The following is a 21,404-nucleotide window of genomic DNA, read 5'->3' on the forward strand; positions in this document are numbered from 1 at the left end:
TTGGCTTTGTTATGATGTCAATCCACCTTTTTATGAGGCAATTGGAATTAATGACACATATAACTTGAGCTCAGAGGCGGCACCTTCTCAATGCTCTTGGGGAAATAGGAAGGAGGGAATAACCATGCAACATGTTACTGGAGTAGGGACCTGTATAGGTACAGTACCTAGGGCAAAGCAAACACTGTGTAGTTCCATTAATACCAGCATCAACAAAACTGCCAAAAAATGGATTATTTCCCAGGAAGGGGCTCAATGGATATGTTCGAAAACGGGACTTACTCCATGTGTATCTCGAAGTGTGTTTGATGCTTCTCGCGAATACTGTATACTAGTCACTATTATCCTGAGAATATTGTATCACCAAGAAAGTGTAATTTATGACTATTGGGATATTGACACACGAAAAAGAGTGAAAAGAGAACCCATAACTGCAATAACAATAGCCACACTGTTAGGTATTGGGGCAGTAGGAGCAGGGATGGGAATCACCTCGCTCATCCAACAGAAACAAGGATTTAGCTCCTTAAGGGCTGCTATAGATGAAGATTTAGAAAGCATTGAAAAATCAATAACAGCATTAGAAAAATCTTTAACCTCACTATCAGAAGTAGTGCTACAAAACTGGAGAGGGATGGATCTCTTATTCCTACAGCAAGGGGGGCTCTGTGCAGCTCTAGGAGAGGAATGCTGTTTCTATGCTGATCACACGGGAATAGTTAGAGATACCATGACAAAATTACAAGAAGGGTTAGAAAAACGGAAAAGGGAAAGAGAAGCCCAACAGAACTGGTATGAGTCCTGGTTCACCCAATCCCCCTGGTTAACTACTCTGCTGTCAACCATAGTGGGACCAATAGCTGTATTAATGTTGATTTTAACCTTTGGACCTTGTATATTAAATAGAATTATTGAATTAGTAAAAAATCGACTAGAAGCTACACACCTAATGTTATTAAGAAGGCAGTATGAAGCCAAGATTGTTGAAAGAGAGACTCCCCTTCTTTCTCTAGCTCGAGAAACCGTAATCCGGTTTGACCAACAAAATGATGAAAACAAAAAGGGGGGATTGTGATAAATTCATCTTCATTTGTTAATCAAACCAGTTTTGTAAGCCTTGCACAATATGTTCACTTTTGCAAGGCAGTGTTAGCTTTTGCAAACTGGTGTAGTTGGAAACTTTGTAACCGCAAGGTCCTGCTAAGTGAACAAGATATATCAGCTTTCAATGCCTGAAGTATTTTAAAGTACGCATGCTCTAGATGACAAGAAACACAGAAGAAGACCACAACCTTCATCCCACGACCTCCTAGCAACAAGGCGCGCAGTCGCAGAAGATACTAGACAAGGCCACGTGGACCAGGACTCTGGGCTTTAACCCGGCAACAAGGGATTATAAAAGGGGACTCTGAAGGGGTTGAGAGCGCGCTGTTGGTAGAGCAGAGACTCCCTGGCCGCCCAGCGCTGTTTTGCCTGTTTGCCGCTTGCTTCAATAAATTTTGATTGGATTGTCCACAGGCTGGCGTATAATTTGTCGTCACCACTTATAACAAGGCTGTGCCTAAATTGGGAGTGTTGGGCACATGCAATGACAGCAGCCAGTGAGCAGATAAGATGCTGTGTTACAGATCTGTGTTAAAGCTGCTCACCGTGCTGGCGGAGGTCAGCACCGGCCCCGCATTTCAGCAGAAGACACACAGGTTTGAACGATTCCACGCTCAAAAGGACTTTATTCTGGGAACAACAGCAACTACTTTCTTTTTTGGTTGGGGAAAAGAAAAAAAAAAAAAAAAGAATCCCTCCAGGCACAGCATTTTTGCCTCAAAGCGTCCTATTTCCTTACTTCAAGGAGATGAACTTGAGTGTCCACAAGGGAACAGAGAAGTTCCAAGGACAGCCAAGAGACTTATAAAAAGCCAGTATTCTCAGCAAGTGCATTAAAATGGGACACAGGAGGAGGAGACTCTTAAAATAACAGATAATGGGATGAAGCAAGTTTTAATTGCTTCTGTTCCTTGCTTGCATCTTTTAAATCCTGAAATACCAAGGATGTGTTTTCTTGGTTGATGCCATAGCATGATTTTTATGTTAAAGCTGCAACACACAGATGGTGCCTGTGGTCCTTGACTTTCCATGAACACACCTGTCAGCAGGGCAGATGTGTGAGGCCCAGAGTCAAGATGAAAAATAACAGGGGAGGAAAAGGGGGATGCTCTCATCCCTCCTGATTATTGCTATCGTGGTGAAGGGCTGGGCCCGCTCTCCCTACGAGGGCCAGCGATAAACGAGGATCTGAAAGGGGAAAATAGTGCTCAATGTATGCCTATGCTAGAGCCCTTGCCATGCTGGCGCAGGCACGCTTGCACAAGTCAGGCACTGCGGCTCTCGCTCTGGGTGGGGTGTTTTGGGTTTGTTTTTTTTTTTTAACTCCCTGGCATAACCTGCTGATTTTACCATTAAGTAAGGTCACTGCAACAACCAGTACTTCAACAGGGGTGAGGAGCTTGGCCAGGTTTGACCACCCCTTGCTGCTCAGGGTCCACCTGGTCAAGACCCAGGAAAGGTTCCGGTCAGATTCTGGTTTCTAAATTCTGGAGAAAGCACAAAGGCTTAAAAACAAGTGAATTCTGCCCAAACTGCTCTTTGCCCTCTGGATCGTCTGCTGGCAGAACTTGCAAAATAAGAAACACCAAGAGGGAAAAGCGTGACCATTCAGATTTAATGCTGTAAAAAATAAACAGGACATTATTTGATACACACAAGCACCGCCCCAGGCAGCAGTGGGGCTGGCAGGCACCATGCATGCCAGCAGCAGCTCCCTGCTCTGCACTGGGTCTGGTCCCGCTCTGCAGCGGCCCGTGGCCCATTCACGGCCCATGCTGCAGGTTGGGAGCTCCAGATCAAGCCCACTCCTCTGTCCCAAGGGGTGCCTGCCTTTGGACATAATTCATGCTTTCGGCAGGATTTGAAATTCTCAGCAGTCAGAGTGTTTCCTCGACGCTCAAAGGCACTTGCTTGTTCGTAAATCCAGAGGCAGCAAGGCTGAAAGCAGCGCGGTGGCAGAGGGCAGTGCATCCCAACACCTGACCGCAGCCTTAGTCAGGCAATCCCAAGGAACATCCTTCACACTTCAGAAAACAAGACAACAAAAAAAGGAAAAAAGAGGGGGAAAGAAAAGGAGGCCTTTTGTGCATCTGAGAAATAGTTCTGAACCTGGACTGCTGCGACGATCCTGCAGGTGCCCCTGACGCAGCTCTAAAACACGATCTCCGCCATTGATCGCAAAGTTGCACCGCAAGACTTAAGGCTTCAAATTAATTCAGCACACAAGTGGGGAGTAATTTGCTCAGATCCTGCCAGTGTGCACCAGACTGGAGAGCTGCAAGGTCAACCAACGGTCAGATACAGCTCTAGCCCTAAAAATAACCAGCCTCACTCTCTGCCTCTGCACAAGGCTGAACACAGCTGAGGGCAACCAGCCACGAGATGGCTGATTTCTCCTCTCTTCGTCTCGCTGCCCCCTCACTGTTGCCACGAGAGATGTGGGGGTGCCGAGCAGCTCTGGCAAGATCTACGATTTAAAAGCGACTCAGCTCTTCTTGACATTCATTTGACACTTCTGCTGTAACCTCCCCAAGCTGGCAAAAACCAGGACAAGCTGCCAGAACCCTCCCCAGCTGCCTGACCGGAGGCAGTGCAGCCCTGTTCCCGTGGCCTCTTGCATGGAGAAGCTCCTGGTTTCCCAGAAGTGACTCAGCTAACAAGGCCCAGGCAGACGGGCAGAGCTGGCTTCCACCACCTTGCTGCCAGGTGTCATTGTTTCTGCACATGCTTTAAAACACCGCTGGCTTGAACTTCACCCTCGTTCAATGAAATTCTAAACCTTTCCCTGTGAAAGGGCAGTCTAAGTACGGAGACATGCACTATCTCGGCAGTATTCTCCCTAAAAACCGGTCAAAAATAGTTTCCTTTCAAAAACAATCCCTGTGTTCTTTGTGCGTGCTTTCCCACAAGGTTAAGTGACACCTCCACACGCCGGTGTGTGTGAGCACTGCTCTGGGGCTGGCGGGGGCCCTTCCTCCCCGGCACTGCAGTCTCTCCCAGAAGGAGAGCATGGATCTGCCTTGCCCAGATCTGTCAGGACCTGCCAAAAGACTGGCGAGGCCAAGCCCGGGAGAAAGCAGCTCTGGTGAGGTGGCAGGGCTGGGGCTGCAGCAGGACCCCCTCCCCGTCCCGTGCCTGCCAGCTGGGAGAGGGAAGGGGTCAGGATGCAAAACAGGCCTTTGGGACAGGGAACAGAAAACAACAGGAAGCGATGACTTTCCCTGACAGCAGCACATCCTGACAGCACAGCAAATCACCGTCCTGCCCGATGAACTCACCCACTTCAGCCCTGGGTTTATTCTCGGCTGCCGCACTGTACCTGATGTCTGATAAAAGGAACAAGAACACTCATGAAATCTGATGTGAAGTCAGCAGCCCCCAAAATACCCCGAAGCCCTTTGGGAAATGCACCCCTTGAGAGGATCGTAGCCCAACCAAGGGGAGCTGGACTGGACACATGCAGTCCCTTCCCCGTACAACATTTCTGTGTCAGGCTAGGACCAAGGCAGCCACCCAGAATAATGCTAGGTGACCCAGCTCCTTCAGGGAGCTTGAATTTACCCCATTGCCTCCATCTCCATCCTCATCTGCTTCCTCCTCTCCTCATCAATGGGATGGAGGAGGAAGATGATTATGGCAATGAGCAGCAGGCTTATTGGGACCGGGGCCATAAGAAGCTGCAGAGCGAGGATGACGGAGTGGTTGTAGGTACAGTCTCCAGCATGGTAACCTGCAAAACTAAAGAGGAGAATGGTTTTCCTTCCCCCAGCCCCACTGGGCCACCACAGAAAGGCAAGTAGGCACCTCTGTCGCTCTCCTCTAGAATCTGGTATCGGAGGCCCAGTTTTGGGGAATTCCCACTCTTTTCTGCTCCTCTTGCTCCCAGTAGATGTTGGAAAGGCAAAATTGGATACCCCTGTGACTCATTCCAGCATCTCCTGTCAACACTCCAGAAAACAGTAGTGGAAAGTGCCTGTGCTGGGCTGACAAAATAGGGGAGGTAGTGTTTGGGGCTTACTGTAAACTCAGCGTCGATACCCCCACGGCAAGGCCACCTGCAAACTTGTTGAAGAAGACGTAAAACGAGTAGAAGAGAGCCTCCAGGTTGAGGCAGCTGGGGTTCCTCAGCATGAAGTCGTCCACCGTATCTGGCAGCATGGACCTGGTGACAGACAGCCCCACATCCACATCGGTTGACACCCACGCCAGCGCCAGCTGAACTCAGCTGTAGCTGCTCCCAGGCCTCTCCAAGCAGCAGAGAGAGACAGAAACCCCTTGCAGAACCCCACTCTGGAGACCGTTTTTTGCCTGTCCTCTGCCTTAGGCAAACAGGGCAGAGAGCGTCTTACAGAGAGGGTGCGGCAGCTGCTTCAGAAAAAGAGAAGAAAAACAGCGCCTTGCGCAATGACTGGGATCCTGCTGCTGAACCCGAACGCAGACTGAACGATGCTGCTGGGGGGACCGTGAATCACATCCATGTCCCTTCCCAGTCCCACCTCTACATGTCCCTCTGCAGCCCAAAAGCTGCTGTATTGAGCAAACGGGCAGCCTTGGCACGTCATGGGTGGTGCTTTCCCGATAGCCTTCCCCTCCTCTCTGCCTGGGAAGTGGCTCGGAGGTGCCTCTGCTCACCACGGTAAAAGGTAGAGCACAGCCATGCTGCAGCCTGCCACGATCACCAGGAAGACGAAGGCGAGGAAGTTGTGCATCACCTGGGTGATGGCTACCAGGGCTGGGATGATCAGCTGCAGTGGTGAGAGGAAGAGGAAAAAGAAAAGCATATGCAATATGCACCCTTTCTGCTGCTCACAGGCAGCTTGCACCCGTCTGCCCAACTAAAGGCCACACTGCCCCCTTTCCCACACATTTATTTTATAAACAGAACTGCTTCTGTCCCCTGTGCAGTGCAGCGTGGAGGTGCTGGACAGGCTGACACTGGCAGCAAAACCTTCCTCATGGGTAAAGAAGGGATAGTTATGGAGGGCAAAGGAGCTGAGTGGTTAAACTGGAAAGCTGGATCTACTATGGCTGCACCCAGCATCTGTGAGGAAGGCATCTGGAGATAGATCCTCCATGGGATTTGAGCACCTAATTCTGCAAAATGCCAAATGGGATTTCTTTGCTGACCTGCAGAGCCAGGGACGTGCATCTGATGAGCAGGCTGTTTCCCAGCCACTGCCAAGCATGGTGCACAGCCCTTCCTTCCCTCCCCGTGCCTCTTAGGGAGCTAGATGGCAGAACTTGCATCAAGCATGCAAGACCCTGGAGCAGGACAGAGCCCACAGGATGATGTCTGCGCGTGCACATCACACTGGTGCATTGGTACAGCATCTGATCGCACGCTGCTCACCAGATCTGCAGCCATGGAGTCTCAGAGCCCAAGCCCTTGGTTGAGCGATGCTGCAAAAAATCATTTCCCCACTGTCCCAGGATTGGTGTCTCAGCCTCCCTGCGCCTTACTGCAAAGCTCTGCAAAGCCATGGCCACTGATACCAGCGGTGGCCAGGCACAAGGAAGCGCAGAGCTGCCATGAACTACTGGCTTAACTCCTCGTCATCCGCAGTGCAGAGGACACTGTACTCGGGGCCACCCTTAGCTGCCAGCCAGCTCTTCTACTGAGACACCATGAGTGGCTGGGGGGCAAGGCTGTCCCCTCGCAGGGCTTCTCAGTCCGCAGCCACAACCACAGGCAAACTCACCGCCAGGCCCAGCGACGCTGCTGTTTTCTTTCCAAATCTCCCCAAAAACCACTGCCAAAAGGGAATAGAGAGGGAAGCTGTGACCTGAGGAGAGAACCAAAGGGGAGTCTCTGTCTGGGTGATGTCCTTGCTGACGGGCAGAAACAGCAGCACATGACTCCATGAGGCTGAGCTGCTCGTCCTCGAGGGCTGGGGTGACCCAGGGATCAACCCCTCCATGAGGAAGTTCTGCCCGGGGCTCACTTACCAACATGATAAGCACTAAATGCTGGAACTTCCCGGCCAGTCCTGCGGCATGAGTACAGAAGAAGGCAAAGATCCCCTGTGTGATCTGGGAAAGCAACATGGAGACGTTCCTGGCTGGGGGTCCCAAGTTCCCTGTCTGGATAACTTGCCCGGACATCTCATCCCCCAAGATCTCCTCCTGCCATGGCAGGTCTCGCACCTGGAAGGCCAGGGACGCAAAGAGGAAGCCACACAGCAGGTGGGTGTAGGGCTTGTGTCCCACGATCATCCTCAGGCAGCTGGCAAAGGGCAGCTCAACCTTCCCCAGGGGGCTGAGGGGCCCTGAGAAGACAGAGAGAGAGCAGGGCTGGCACTGGAGCTGCCAGAACAAACACGATGGGGTGGGAGGCGCAGGGGGATTGCGCCGCTACGCCTGGGGTGCAGCTCATCTGGGTGAGGATCTGTCGGAGTCTGACGCCTCGGTGCAGAGACAACAGCCACGGTGTCAGCTACAGGCAGGATTTTGCCTCTTTGCGCTGCGCGCTCGGGCTGGCCCGCGTAGCTCTGCAGGCTGCGTGTTGGCGAGACCCGCTCCGTGTGAAGCGGTGAGCTGCGGACCCCGTCCCAGGCCCACGGCTCCCCACAGGATCTCCCAGGCAAGCTGGAGCCTTCCTTCCTCCAGAGCATCTCCCCTCTCCTCTGCGGCAGCGGGATGCTGCCAGCACAAACTGAGGAGGGTCTCAGTATCCAAGTACGTGTTGTGTTTCTGAGCTCCGCACCCAGAGAACCATCCCCCACATAGGTGCCCAGCTCCCTCTGCCTCACACCTTCCTCTGCAACCCCATCCTCGCCATCCGCTGCCACTGGGAACCCTCCAAACTGCATCGAAATGGACCTTACCAGGCTCTTCCCTGACTCCAAAGATGAGAATCAGACAGGACAGGCAATAGATTGATCCCAGGACCAGGGATGCAAATACGTAGGCCCTACGCTGGAAAATGAGAGACAGTGCACAGTGACGACGCGGGTACCACACACAGAGCTGGCAGCACAGCCAGTGGTGCCGGCCCCAGAGCTTACGGGAGGAGCAGGGCAGACGGGCCAGCCCTTACAATGTTCTCCAGCGAGTCCGTGAGGCTGTAGGTGCTGGCGTTGGGCAGGGTCTCGTTCGGCACGTAACAGCTGTTCATCATGCGGGCATGGTAGCTGCCCACAATCTGCCCCTGGATTCCTGACCCAAGAAGCGTGCTGAACACCTCCATCCCCATTCCTGCCAGGATGACCAGGAGAGAAACCTCAGTGCCACTCCCTGGCTGATGGGACACATCCCTCAGGGTAAGAAACCAGCTTTGGCAATGGAATTGGAGGCACCCACATCCAGAGCTACCCCAGAAGAAGAGACCTGCTATTTCTACCTGCTCTGATTTTTTCCCTTAGCTCCAGCAGTAAATGCTCTAATATTTGGAACTAGTAAGTCTGGGTCCTGAGTCCCCTAGGGATGATACAGATCTAAGAAATGTTTCTGCAGGTAAATTCTTTGCAGAAGATGACTGGTTTCATATCCCTGGTTTACCCCATCCACTCTGCAGCCTGTTCAAAGCCAGAGAGAGGAACTTATTCACCTCTCCTCCAGGGAGGGTCTCCCAGGAATGCAGGCAGACCGGGGTTGTAGGGGCACAGACACTTACTGTAGGCAGTGGCCGAGTCACGGTCTCTTTGTGTTCCTCCCAGGAACATTGTCAGGGAAGAGTACGGCACGTGGTGGCACTAAGAAGAGCACAGTTCAAACACAGCTCCAGCTGCCACTTCCCTGATTTGCTGGTCGTGACCCCCCTCGTCCCTACACACAGCAGATAATGTTGCCTTCTGTGCCACCCCTGCACACAGGTGGCTTTTCACCCTCTTCTTCTGTGATTTTCTCTGCTCCCACAAACCAGTGATGGAGAAGTTTGCATCACCATATACAGGCAGCCCAGCCAAATCCCCAGCGTTAAAATGCACCGCTCCATCTCACCATCCCTGCAGGGATGGTCTGCGCATCCCGCCATCCCTCACTGCTCCTCAGCTAGAGCTCTCCTGGACTCTGCTCCAGGTCCCTTCCTGGAGAGGCTGGGACTCCCCAGCTGACCGTGCCCCTGTCCCTTGCCATATAGGATGGTGTGTAAGACAGTCAGCCCCACGCAGCACCATGTTCCTTACAGTCATGCAAGTCTGGAAGAAGCTGTACATCAACAGGTACCACAGGAATTTCAGGGAGGTGGGGGTGGCATCTGAGAGAGTGGACCACATCATGCAGTAGCAGAGCACCCCAAATGGCATGGAGCATGCGATCCTGGGGAGGAAGAAGAGCTGATCAGATGCGACCCTCAGATAAGGTGGTCACACTTCTCATTGCACAAGCTGAGCTATGTAGCACAACCCCTTCCCTAGCTTCCAGACCACAGCCCAGCTACTGCAAGATCACGATCTGTGCGAGGAAGCAGCTTTGCTCCGCTGAGTGTCCATCAGTCAGGCTGGAGGGGCTAAACACAAACACTGAGAGAAAAACTAATGTCTAAGTTGTCCAACATTTCTTATTCTCTTAATTACTTCAAGTCCTTGCCCTGCAGCAGAACCTTGGGGGCAGCGGTACCCCTCTTACATGCAAGATCTGCCCGTGGTTAGAGCCTGGTGGAGAGCTCGTGGCACAGCTGACTACCAAACTCTGTACGTGCCACCACACAGGACTCTCAGAGCACCAAACCCCACAGCCTCGAAAACTTGAGGCCCCAGAGAAACAGCAAGCATTCCAGTTTGCAGTACATTCCTCCTTTTTCATTGCAATGACATATGGACCCCACTGCAAGTTATGTTATCTTTAGTGTCCTTGTGATGTTAAAGTTTTGTAATTCTCCGTAAGCCACAATCACATTAAACTCCCAGTGAGACATCCCAGCTGTCTCCTTGTGCTAGCACTGAAGGAATTTGAGTCCAAAGACCCTCCTGAGGCTCCAGCCCAGACACTCACCATGGGACCAGCTTGCCATATTTTCTCCTTGGGCTCTTGCTGACCAGGAAGCCAACAGCAGGGTCAGTAACTGCATCCCAGGCTCTTCCAAGGAAAATGATCAAAGAGACATGGAATGGCTCCAGCTGGGGGGAAATGGAAACCACAGCTCGAAAGGGAAAGAAGTCCTGGCGAAAAGCTGCGAGCAGTCAGCACGATGCAGCTCGCTCTAGCCAACATTTCATCTGCATCCCCTGGAGACCACTCCGAGCATTGAAATGGCCCGGAAACATCTCCTGCACGCCCACCACCAATGCTTACATCATGAAATTTTGATCCAGTTTGAATGCCTAATTCTGATGAGCATTTCCAAGGGCTTTGGCTACCCACCAAACTCTACCCTCGCCCCAGTCTGCTGACCTTATGCTAAGCCCATTTGCAGATAACCCCATCTCATGTGGCCACTCACCTGCACAACATCCAATAGGAAGATTTGGAGGAAAAACCCAAGGGCGTTGCCTGTCATCTGGTAGGGAATGCCCCCAACAGCATAGCAAACCTTTCTGCAGAGTGGCAGTCCTGGCTTCTCCTGCAGCCGAGACACCAGGGAACAAACCCGCCTGAGAAATGATAGGCACCTCTGGCTGACAGCTAACCTCCAGCCACTGCTTATCCCATCCGCTGGGTTCTCCGAGGCCCATTTAAACCTTGAGTCATGTCATAGCCCCCCCCCACACCCACCCTTGACGCACATACCTGTCCTTTGGCTGGACATCACTCCACCTGATACCCACAAGCAAGGTGGTCATGGCAATTGGGGTGCTGTAGGGTGCTTCCCCATCTGCTGGTAATCTTGGTGGGTCAGGGCGCAGTGCTTCCTACACACCACCTGCCCTTGGGCAGCAGCCTGGCTCCCGAGGTCCTGCTCAGTGGCGTTTCATATTCTTCATGTCTTCAGGGTCTCTTGCACAGCAGCTTCGAGGGGTTGGGCATGCCGACAGTCTGTCTCCTCGCTCCAGCCCTCATCCCCTCCTTGACCAGCCAAGGCCCCAAGGCAAGAGCTGATCAGCAGGCATCTGTCTCATTTGCTTGTCTTGAGCTTGTCTTGTCACCAGGGCCACATCCCTGGCATTTCACCTTGATTCTCCTCGGAGGCATGTTTGCATGAGATCACAGGCTGCTAACGTAAATGAGATGTGTATCTAATGCCAGAGACAGAGCTATCGGCTGAGCTGGTCTAACATTGTCCTTTCCTGTTCTATTGAGCCACAATTCAGTGGTTCAAGGTCTTTAATATTAAAAAGTACAAACTGCATCAGGCTTAAATTGACTGTAACGCAGGCAGTCCGAGAAGAGAGACTGCAAAGGCCAGAACCCAGGGGATTTCTATAGATCAACAGGGGAAGCACAAGGAGCGTTTCAGCGCACAGGAAAAGGGCTGATGGCAAAGCCTCTATTTTATTTGGATGTGGTTAGCTGTACCAACCCTCAAGTATCTGGCAAGTTTCCAGGGGCAACCTACAGCACTGACTTCCTCACAGCCCCGAAATGAACTTGCTGTCTAGCATGATACACCTCTACATCACACAAGACCAAGAGTATACTGCAGAATACAGGGTGAGACCACATAGAAAGCAGATGCCTGGAGACTGGGGCTGACCTCCCATCTCAGCACAGGCTGCCTTGGATGGGGCAGCTTGCTTGGGGCTAACACGCTTGTCAGCATCTTGGGTTCCTGGTCTACACCACGTTTTGGCTTGCCCGATCACTGAGCAGCTCCAGCGCAGCTCGGAGTGCAGCAGGTGGGTTGCTGTCCTGCAACCAAAAAATACACAGCCCTTTCTGGAAAGATGCAGAAGGCTCCCCTGCTCGCACGGGGCAGACGGCCATCCCAGGCAACATGCCTGGTCCAGACATGGCTATAAAAGGCTGCGAGCTCCTCCAGGAAGAGCTCTGCAGAAGAGCAGGGAGTGAGGAGGGATGAACACTTGGCATGGAGACAGCTGTGCAAGAGGGTGGGCTGAGCTCAGGACAGACTGCAGGGTCACATCGACAGCTGGGTAACAGGGAATCGAGTTGGGGATTGCTTCAAACTCCCACTTGCCTTCATCTCTTGTGGGATGAGGCGGCAACCTGGTGGTTCCCCCGCCTGTTTGGGCTGGAGATGGCTTGCTGTGCCGCTAACATCAGTCGAGTTGACAGTCACCCTTGAGGGATGACAGACCTTCCTTGTAACGGTACTAGGGAGCAGCTTCCGAAAACACAGGCACAGTCCCAAAAAGCAGCATTCCAGAAGGCACTGAGCGCGTTTCCTTCACGCAGCGATTAGCAGTAACTCCTCCACAGCCCACGCCACGGAAAAACCACTGACGCTGCTGTGCCCGCCAGGCTGGAGGGCTCAGCCTCTTCCTGCACACCCAGGGGAGCAGAGTGCCCGCTTTCCCCGTGCCAGGTAACCACAGCAGCCTGCTCGTGCCTCTCAGCTTCTGGTCCCAGCTTACTTTCTGCCTTTTACAGCACACAGTGAGAGTCAGGTCCCTTGTATTTCAAATTGCAGACCAACCTTGTCCCGCAGGGATGGCTGAAGCATTAGGCTTGTACCACCGCTGAGGAGCACTTTCTGATACAACATCTTGTTTCCACAGCAGTTCTGTTTCTAAAATTACAAAGGCATTTCTCTTGGCTGTAAGGTTTTGTGGCAGCTTTTGTTCCCTTTATGCTCTCAGCAGGTAGGACAGCACTCTGCACGTCTCTGCCTACTTCACTTGAAAGTCAGCAACAACAACAAAATGCAGAGCCTTGCTTTAACAATGTGTTCTCGAGCTTGAGTCATAAACACTTCGAAACACCCCCACAGCCTGCGGCTGCTCGATCCGGGTAGGCTCTGTGTGGGTGTGCGCACTTGTGAGGGTTAGCGTGCACATGTGAAATGCATTTCTGCATGTGAGAAAAAAAAACCACCCTGGGATACTGGTCTTACCTTTCTGCAGACTACTCTCCTCTGTGGGAGAGCTCCTTCTTGGGTTAGCCTGTGCAGCTCAGCATCTTCGTTACCGCTTGGAAGCATGACTGCAGACATGACCGTGTCCTTCAGCGGCACGTGGTGGGGAAACAGAAGCTTCCTTACCCAGGGTGAGGAAGAAGTTGCCTTGTACGTCAAAGAACACACCGCAGGCGCAGATCAGAGCTAGGTGGAGATTTGACAAGTGAAAATACAACATCTGTGGGGACCCACAGGGAGCTGATGGAGGGGAAATGACCGGCCCTGTAGGAGGAGCGTGGCCAGACCCTGCCCACGGAGGCAGGAAAGCTGGCAGGGCTCACAGTGCAGCAAGTACTTGGGGCAGTAGCTTCCAGGGTCTCTGCAGTCCAGCGGACAAATCTGATGCTCTTCAAAGGTGAAGTTGGGTCCAGCGCTTCCTCCCCATCCCAGGGCTGCTGCCACACTGAGATTTTAGGGGTGTGGAGAAGTCCTTTGCCTGAGCTCCAGACCACCCCAGGAACACTCTTGAGCCACCCCAGGACTCCTGCCTCGCCACCAGCAACCAACAGCTGCAAAGAACCAGCGTGCGAAACCCGGAGCGGACAACCAAAGTGGCTGGAGCAGCCAGGGAGCAGGCAGCAGGACAGGCAGGTTCTTGCCCCGGGTCACTCCCTGGCAAAGCCCCTCTCTCCCAAGGCAGCCCAGGAAGACCAGGAGCCCAGCTTCGGCTCCTTTTTCAGGGCTGTGGAAACCCCCTGCCCCTTTGCTTTGCCCTCTCCTTAATGAGTGCAAGGTGTTGGCACAGCCCTAGCCCAGGACAATGTCAGTGAGAGTAGGAGGCGTGGGATACATTTTCCTTTCTCTATTAAGTGAGATCTGCAATTATAAACCTCTTTCAGTCTATGAGCTCCTGAGAGATCTTCCATGGCAATGCAGACCCCACACAGTATGTTTTAGTGTGGTGACAAGAAACATGCTTTTCTTAGTCCCCTTTCACAGACCCTTCACAGCCCATAGAGCCGAGCAGTCTCGGTATCACAAACCAAAAATTACTCCCACATTAAGAGCGGTAGGAGCCCAGTTACTCAGCGCTGGCTGTGTGGGAGCAGCTGAGTTCCCAAGGCAGCGGTGCTCACAGCACGCAGCCCGTCACCATTACAAGCACTTGGCAAAGCAAAGGCAGAGGGAGAAATTGGCTTCAGAGGACAGAAGGCACACAGCAAAAGGCTGGCAGGAAAGGGATCACACTGCCACTCTGCCCGCTAATCATCTGCTTGGCACATCTAGTCCCATCAGGCAGCTTTTTAAAAACAGGCTTCTCTAGCTAGATCAAACTCAGTCTCCGAAACCGAACTCATATGCAGCAGCTGGGGCAGAACACCACAGGCAAAACCTTCTCCCTGCTCTCCTCCCAGGTTGCCAGGAGCCGCTGGGTGTGTTAAATCCATGTTAGTGTCTCTGTACCACCACCCATACCCAAGGAGAACACAGGCATTCATTCTGCAAGGTTCATCACAACACTGTTAGAAAAATGTGTCATCTTCAGCTCAGCCTTGCCTTGTCCAGTGGGGGTTAATCTAAAAAAACCCCTGAATTTTGCAGGCTGAGTCAGAACTTGGTTAATAAGCCACAGTACAACTGAGTCAGCGGCATCTCTCTTCACTGCTATTTTACTGACATCCCAGATAACAAATATCACTCATGCTGGACCACAGCCAGTGCAGTGGGAGCCAAATCCCTGTCTCCCACCAGTATATCTAAGCATACATCTCTATAAGAAAGCAAAATACATCTCTCCCCACCCAAGAGGAAAGGGGAAACTCAAAAGGAAATATAAAAAACTGATTTTTATTTTTTTTCTAGGCCATTTTGTACCCACTCATCACACACAATTACGTTTGCACAGACACAAGATACCTTTGGAAATTGTACTCAGCACTTAATCCTCTGGCTCTTTGGTACTCATTTACTCTCCAGGTACAAATAGCTGCATTTTCTGCTCACAGACTAGAAAGCCAATAGATGACCAACAGTTACCTCCCAGAGTAGCTGTGTAGCTCTCGCTCCCTGGCTAGTTCAGTGCACAATTATCTTCAACACAGGAAAGCTTTATTTCTGCTCTGCTCAGATCCTCCCAAAGCCTTTTGTCATGTTGCTCAGTGCCTTACAGAAGACAGCATCACCCGTTGGCTCTAGACAGGACGGCACGATTGCTAGTGCGGCATGGGGAGCTCTCAGCCCTCCTCTGCATGAGAGCGGGGTTCAGCTTTGTGCTGGAAAGGCAGATTTCAATGAAAAGCACCAATCTCAGTGTTAATCACTGCTATACACTGGGCTACTTGCTGCAAGCAATGAGCTTTCTAATAATGCCGTGTGCGAAGGCCTGAAATCCAACCAAACCAGCTCACCGTACACTGCGCACACCAAGGGTCTGGAGCAAAAGGACAATGCCTCTTCCATCACTACACTGATCTTTTGCTATCAATTGCTTAGAAATAGGTTTTGAAAGAATAGGGAAAGCACTCAGCAACACTCCAGCTACAGCCATTTTTCTGTTGCGCAAATACTCAGCAAAAGGCTCAGAGAAGCCAAAGCTCTGCAGTTTAAGAAACAAGGTCATGTTGGAGTTGACTGACTGCAAAGGAAAGGTCCCCTCCCCAGAACCCCCTTCTCCACTGCAGAAGCATGAGATCTTATCTCTCAAGGCAGCCCAGGGCCCAGGAATGCATGATACAAACAACTCCAATCCAAGCCATGCTAGCTGAACAGCTTTTCTCAGGGTACTATGACCTAGAGACGGGGGCTCAGGCAAGGGAGCCCCATGGAAAAAAAAAAAAAAAAAAAAAAAAAAAAGTTGTCTAAAGCCAGCAAATGGGAATTTTTTGGCACAGAAGCAAGTGGCAGCATTTGGATACGTTCCACTAGCAAGTCCTCTGAAGGTTTACCCCTCCTTGACTGCTCTAAGCACAGCCAGCGGCTCTCACGTTCCCCTTAGCACAGCTGCCTTCTCTTGGTGGAACAGGAGTCGTGACTTCAACAGCCACCAAGATGGATGAGAAAAGAGAGGAAGGGCTGTTGCTACTGTAGGCCCTGTAAGCCAATAAAGAGTTAATTTAATGAAGAGTCATGAAATGTACCTGAGTAAATAAGAACATCTGGAATCTATTCAGGAACTCCCAGCGCTGGGACAGACAGGCTTAGTGCAGACAAGACAGAACAGCAAATAAGATAAGCATTTAGGAATGTAGTAAATAAGTCAGAAAATGATAAATTAGTAAATCGAGAGGTGCTTGACACAGGAGCTGTTCAACTGCCAAAGATGTGGGCCTGTTGCATAATTACTATTATACTACTCTCTGTAGAAGTGTGTAATTGGGAAACGTGGGACTTGTTTGGAAAAACTTTTGCTAACAGGTAACTAGAAAGGATTTATCTTCCTGTTTCTGTTGAACTCCGCAGGATCCTTGCTGACAGCCAGCCCAATCACCTGGCCAGCAGCTGCAATAAGCTGCTACAGTTTTGGTTTAGACAGTGTGCGTTTGCTTACTTGTTCCATCAGTGTTGCTGTAGGAGCCCACTTAGCACTTTGGCAGCAGCCAACATACGAAAGTCCCCAAGCAGTCTGCAGTGACACACACTCCACCAGCTCCCAGAGCCACTCACCGCCATCGTGCCTGCTGTGTATGTTTATGCCACGTGGTACAGCATGTGCATTATTTACCAGAGCAAGAAGGAGACTTGCAGCTGAACTCTCATCAAGTAGCTTTAGGCTCTTTTCCTTCCTGAAGTAAACCTGCCTAAAACACACCACGAAAGCTGGCAGGGTGATCACACCTCATTAACAAGGACTGCAGGTGAGGAGACCCAGCTCTGCACGATTCAGCAAGCCAGTGTGCAGGCAATGGCTAATTCCCTTCGCACCAGGCAGAGCACTGATGCATACGTTCATTGCTGCTGTGCCTGAAGGACAGGTACAGAAGCACGCAGCTCGGAGAAGTCTGGTCTGAGTCTCCAAGCGCAAGAGGAGCTGAAAGGCTTTTCTTTCATCGGGGATGCGGCTGGGTCACCAGAAAAGCACACCTGGCAGCAGGCATGGCCGAGAACCGCAGGCTCCGGCTTCCCAGCTCTGCCTCAAGTGACTGTTGGACACACTTCCTTGGATGATGGCAGTTGTTTATCATACAAGTGGCAATGGAAACCTACAACCTGATAAGAAAAACAACTTTGTTGCTTAATTAAATCTGTCATTTAAAATTATCAGTCTCCATCTATAAACATTCTGGTTCACCAACAGAAACAAGACCATTTAGAAGCGGTAAGGGGGTAGTGCACTCTTGCTTTCACAACGTAGCAATTCTTCACACAGGCTTACCTAGAACAGCAAACTCCTGAACAGACGCCAGCTCCTGCCCAAGGATTAACGCAGGTATCACAGGTCCTCCCCTCATGGTGGTGGGCTTTGAAGAATCCCATAAGCATCTTGTTCTACGTGACTATGACAACAATCCCCCAAGCCAGTTTTCTGCTGTAGCTACAGAGTCAGAAGAAACATCAACTCAAGGTCCTTTTTCTTGATAACAAAGGATCTGTAAAGCAGTGCTGCTTTCAAAAGAAAACCCTTCTGACTGAACTTCCGAGGAGCATCCCAGGAGCACACTGACATCCTTTTAATCATTCCTCTAAATAAAGACACCAGAGAGCTGAAGACCCACCCAAGAAGAAGCCATGGCATGAAGGTCACTTTCTCCTTCTGGAAAGAATTAGTGCTGTCCAGCAATAAGGAGCAAAGACTAAATTAAATATAACTGATTATAAGCAAAGGCAACAAGAAAAAAAAAAAATTAGGCCAAAATTTACAGTCATCCTCTTGTAGCTGCAGGTGTGCCCACTGAGATTTCTTGCTCCCTATCTCTTGTTGCTGCTTCCACTTATCTGCTAGCTGAGCTACCTGAGTTTTGTGCCAAAACAAGACAACCAACTAGCTGCTTTGTGCTGTTAACATTGTTTTACTTGAATAGGCAGCTGAAGGTACAGCTACACCTAGAAATGGATGTTCCTGCACCAGGATCACTGAAAAACTACTTGACCAAAGGCACTGGGATAGCAGAACCTCCTGAGGCAAGCAGACCACTGACCATGCAAGAAACATGGACCAGGAAACATCCCATGGCAAAAGCAGCATTACAGAGGGGAGGTAAAATTCCCAGGAAATGGTGCAAAACGCTATCAGAAAACACAGGAACTAAATCTTAGCAACGAGGACATGTGAAAAGGAAGAAGAGGAAACAATGAACTGCATACAAAGGAAAAAAAATCCAAGGAAGTCCCACAATTACCTATCTGAGGAAGAGAAAACCGTTAAACTACAGCACTCGGAGAAAAACACGCTGATACAGTGAAAGACATCAGCCCCAGATAGGACAGCACAGCTGTAAAGCTGGGCTGTACCTTATCATACAGAAATTGAAAAGAAGCAAGTTTTCACATGAGATGTGGAGCACTGCCTTAGCACCAGTGTGTGAAAGACCAGGAAGACAGGCAAGACTCCCCTGTGAAGGGAATGATCAGAGAAAAAAAAGGAAAATTTCAAAGTGAAACACTTCTTCGGGCAAAGGAGAAAAAGACACTTTTTCCACAGGCGTAAATGTCAGTTTTAGAAAATTCCAATCTCAGCCTATGACTCTGTTAGAACAAAGAAATGGAATGATAAAGGAAGGAGATTTTATTAGAGAGAAAGTCCAATAAGCTTGCTAACAACCATCACAAACTATAGGAGTGTCAGAAACGAGCATTTACCTTCCTGCAGGGGCATGGCAAACACCGAAGAGCTGCAAAAGTGACAAGGAAGCTGCACAAGTGACAAGGATTTTTCATTACAAAATCAAGGTGTCTCCTTCCACCACCCACCTTTTTCCTGGTTTTTTTTAATCCCTTCCCCGTTAATTAGCTTGGCTGTCATTTTTGCTTTATAGCTTATTTTATAGTGAAATGTTCCACCAGCTCCCAGAAGATGACAGTTTCATACAGGAGATTGCATGTACGGTGCTTCCAGTTTGTCCTACAGGCTCTTTTGTCAACTTTGGAAGAAGACACGCCTATCTTGGATACCACTTCAGTGCTCCACTCCGGCACACTTCAGATAGCCTGGCGGCAGGGCAGAGCTGATCCTGCTCACCAGGAGATAAGGACTGCTCATTACTTACAAAAACAAAAACCAAGAAAAGAACCAGAGGAAGGAGGAGTCGGCAGCGGTGTCCCAGAAGGGCTCACAGACACACAGCAGCACAAGGTGCAGCTCCTGCACACAGCGGGAGCTGGCAGAATTTCTCAGCAGGAGTCTTCAGGGTGGAGAGCGGCTTCTCTGCAGCACTGCCACCCTCCGGCTCAGGGGGAAAATTCGCTTTTCCTAGCACAGAAGCGTCTCTGAGCCCAGTGCCCCACTGAATTTATCACCTTTCCATGCCACTGGCAAGGAGACAGCTGGGAGGAAACCTGGATATGAAACTTCCCATCGGCGAGCAGAATCTGCGCGACAAAATCCTTGAGGTCAGCAGCTAGATGAGCTGCTGTCTAGCTGCCAACCCTCATTTAATTTGGGGGCACCAATGTGTCCAGCTCATCCAGCCAAAGACCACGGACACCAGCTAGTCACCACCTCAGTCCTCTGACGCCACCGGCTAATGAAGACAGAAGCAGGAGACAAATAATTTATACTCTTTCTGTTAGATAAACTTTCTTTCTGGCTCTAGGGGCGCATCCTGGCCAGCACTCTGGAAGGTGTTGTCCCAGGTCCCCAAAATGGCACGTGTGGAGAAGATCACGATACAAGAACATCCTCCGATGAGCAATTAAAATGAGTGACTTTGCACAAGGCAGTTGTGGCTGTATTTAGCTCTGAGGGAAATTCCCTTTCTGAATTCTCTCTGTACTGTTTCACAGAGATTACTAAGTGGTCATAATATGCAACATCAAGTGATGCAGGCAGGCAAACCCCAAGTTCACCTGTCAGAAAAGATCTTTAAAAATGCTGCTGAGATTTTTAATCTCATTTAGCTGAAGACAGCTCAGCACTGGGAAGCCTGCTTGCAGAGCAACCCAAAGCAGTAAGAGTAGACATCCGCGTGCACATCATCCAAAATATGAGAACAGATGGTAGCCACTATTAGAAAGGGTCAAACGCTGTTTTCCTATTTTGCGGCCTTTTAATGGTAATTTTCACAATAATTTACAAATTTGTTGTTACGCACATTATATATCCATTTAGTAATGAAAAATGTAAGTTAGTTCAGCTCTCGGTTGAGAAACTGCTGTAAAAATGCCCTTGCTAAGGTCTGGTATCTACTCCCACAGTTTTGTATTAATACAGCCAGCCAAGCGAGTTTCTCATGCTGAACCTGTCCAACCTGCTGGCCCTCCCCCAGCCTGCACTTCCCTACAGCTTGTTCTCTGCTCGCACCAAGGTGAGGACCTGGAAGCTTAGAGTGATGAGGGGGGTGGACTTACAGCACAGCAGCAGCCGCAGGGCTCCAGTGTGACTAAGGCAGGAAGCGGATGGCGCACTCCAACCCTTCGCACGGCAGCAATCCAGCCTCTCTCAAAGGGATACCGCTGGGCGCAGGGCAGCTCCCAGTTAGCCGATGTCTGGAGGCCCACTGTTCAGCACAGCTCCGAGTTCTGCGCCGAAGCCCAGGGCTTAGGATAGCAAGCATGCTGCGGGTCGGTGCAAAGTGCCGTGGCACAACGCTATATGGCAACTCCTACGTGTGACGCTACACCAGAGGTACCAGTCCCTCATGTCTAGGCATAACAAATTCACCTGCAGGATTCTGTTCAAAGGAAAGAAAAATATGGAGACCTGAGCCCAAAACATTAACAGCAGAACAGACCAAAGCTGGAGAATTCCAGGTGTTCAGTTACGTTAGTCCTCAGCAGAGGAGAGGAAATAAATCAAAGGGTACTACAGCCTTGAGTTTTTCCACCTGAGCTGCTTCCATCCTCTCAATAATTCACCTCTTAAAATAAAACTTGCTTTCCAGTAAGACAGACTCTGTTTGCCCTTTCAGTCACTTCAAGCTGATTCAGCTTTGTGCCTTCTTGGAAAGAAAAAGTCAGCAGCAGGGTTTCTCAGTGAAATGCAATACAGCAAATTAGAACTGCAGTCAGTCTGGACTGCTGCAGAAAGTGCAGGCAGAGCAGGTGGGCACTGCAGTGAATGCCCCTAAGAGTTCTGCTGAGGGAAGGGAAGTCAGGACTTTCTCTCCAGAAAAGCCCAAGAAGAGTGTTAAACCTTGCACCTGCACACACACATCAGTTTTCCCCACACTGAGCAACTGTTTCACAAAGACTTCCCCCACAGCGTAACCATTATCCTGACAATCAGATCACCCATTCTCGTATAGTTTGTATT

The 21,404-nt window shown here is 50.5% G+C and overlaps 1 protein-coding gene across 4 annotated transcripts; it reads right to left on the reverse strand.

The window, feature by feature from the left end:
* Window positions 1–3,001: 3,001 nt before the first annotated feature.
* Window positions 3,002–21,367, reverse strand: LOC115339145 (sodium-dependent lysophosphatidylcholine symporter 1-B-like). Of its 4 annotated transcripts, none has more exons than XM_041122756.1 (14): window positions 12,995–21,367; window positions 10,484–10,603; window positions 10,036–10,160; window positions 9,228–9,360; window positions 8,717–8,795; window positions 8,141–8,298; window positions 7,542–8,019; window positions 7,051–7,370; window positions 6,804–6,887; window positions 5,737–5,849; window positions 5,123–5,266; window positions 4,666–4,842; window positions 4,383–4,430; window positions 3,002–3,128 (listed from the first exon to the last, which is right to left on the reverse strand). In XM_041122756.1, the coding sequence occupies exons 1-13, from the start codon at window positions 13,091–13,093 to the stop codon at window positions 4,400–4,402; spliced, it is 2,061 nt and encodes a 686-aa protein (XP_040978690.1). In that variant the 5' UTR covers window positions 13,094–21,367; the 3' UTR covers window positions 3,002–3,128; window positions 4,383–4,399. The 4 variants fall into 4 exon arrangements, with proteins under 4 accessions (XP_040978690.1, XP_029864557.1, XP_040978692.1 ...); XM_041122758.1 differs by lacking the exon at window positions 3,002–3,128 and having other exon boundaries at window positions 4,308–4,430; window positions 7,051–7,134; window positions 7,249–7,370; window positions 7,929–8,019; XM_041122757.1 differs by lacking the exon at window positions 3,002–3,128 and having other exon boundaries at window positions 4,308–4,430; window positions 7,051–7,134; window positions 7,249–7,370.
* Between the last annotated feature and the right edge of the window lie 37 nt (window positions 21,368–21,404).

Source organism: Aquila chrysaetos, chromosome 3 (assembly GCF_900496995.4).
Source record: "Aquila chrysaetos chrysaetos chromosome 3, bAquChr1.4, whole genome shotgun sequence".
Classification (NCBI taxonomy): Eukaryota; Metazoa; Chordata; class Aves; order Accipitriformes; family Accipitridae; genus Aquila; species Aquila chrysaetos.

What these genes read in the sequence shown, in the direction of transcription:
- LOC115339145 (XM_041122756.1), bottom strand. Translation starts at nt 13,093, where the DNA reads ATGTCTGCAGTCATGCTTCCAAGCGGTAACGAAGATGCTGAGCTGCAC. An exon ending in TCTTCCAGACTTGCATGACT is followed by an intron (nt 8,796 to 9,227) that starts GTAAGGAACATG and finishes TGCTCTTCTTAG; the next exon opens with TGCCACCACGTGCCGTACTC. An exon ending in TGACTCGGCCACTGCCTACA is followed by an intron (nt 8,299 to 8,716) that starts GTAAGTGTCTGT and finishes TCATCCTGGCAG; the next exon opens with GAATGGGGATGGAGGTGTTC.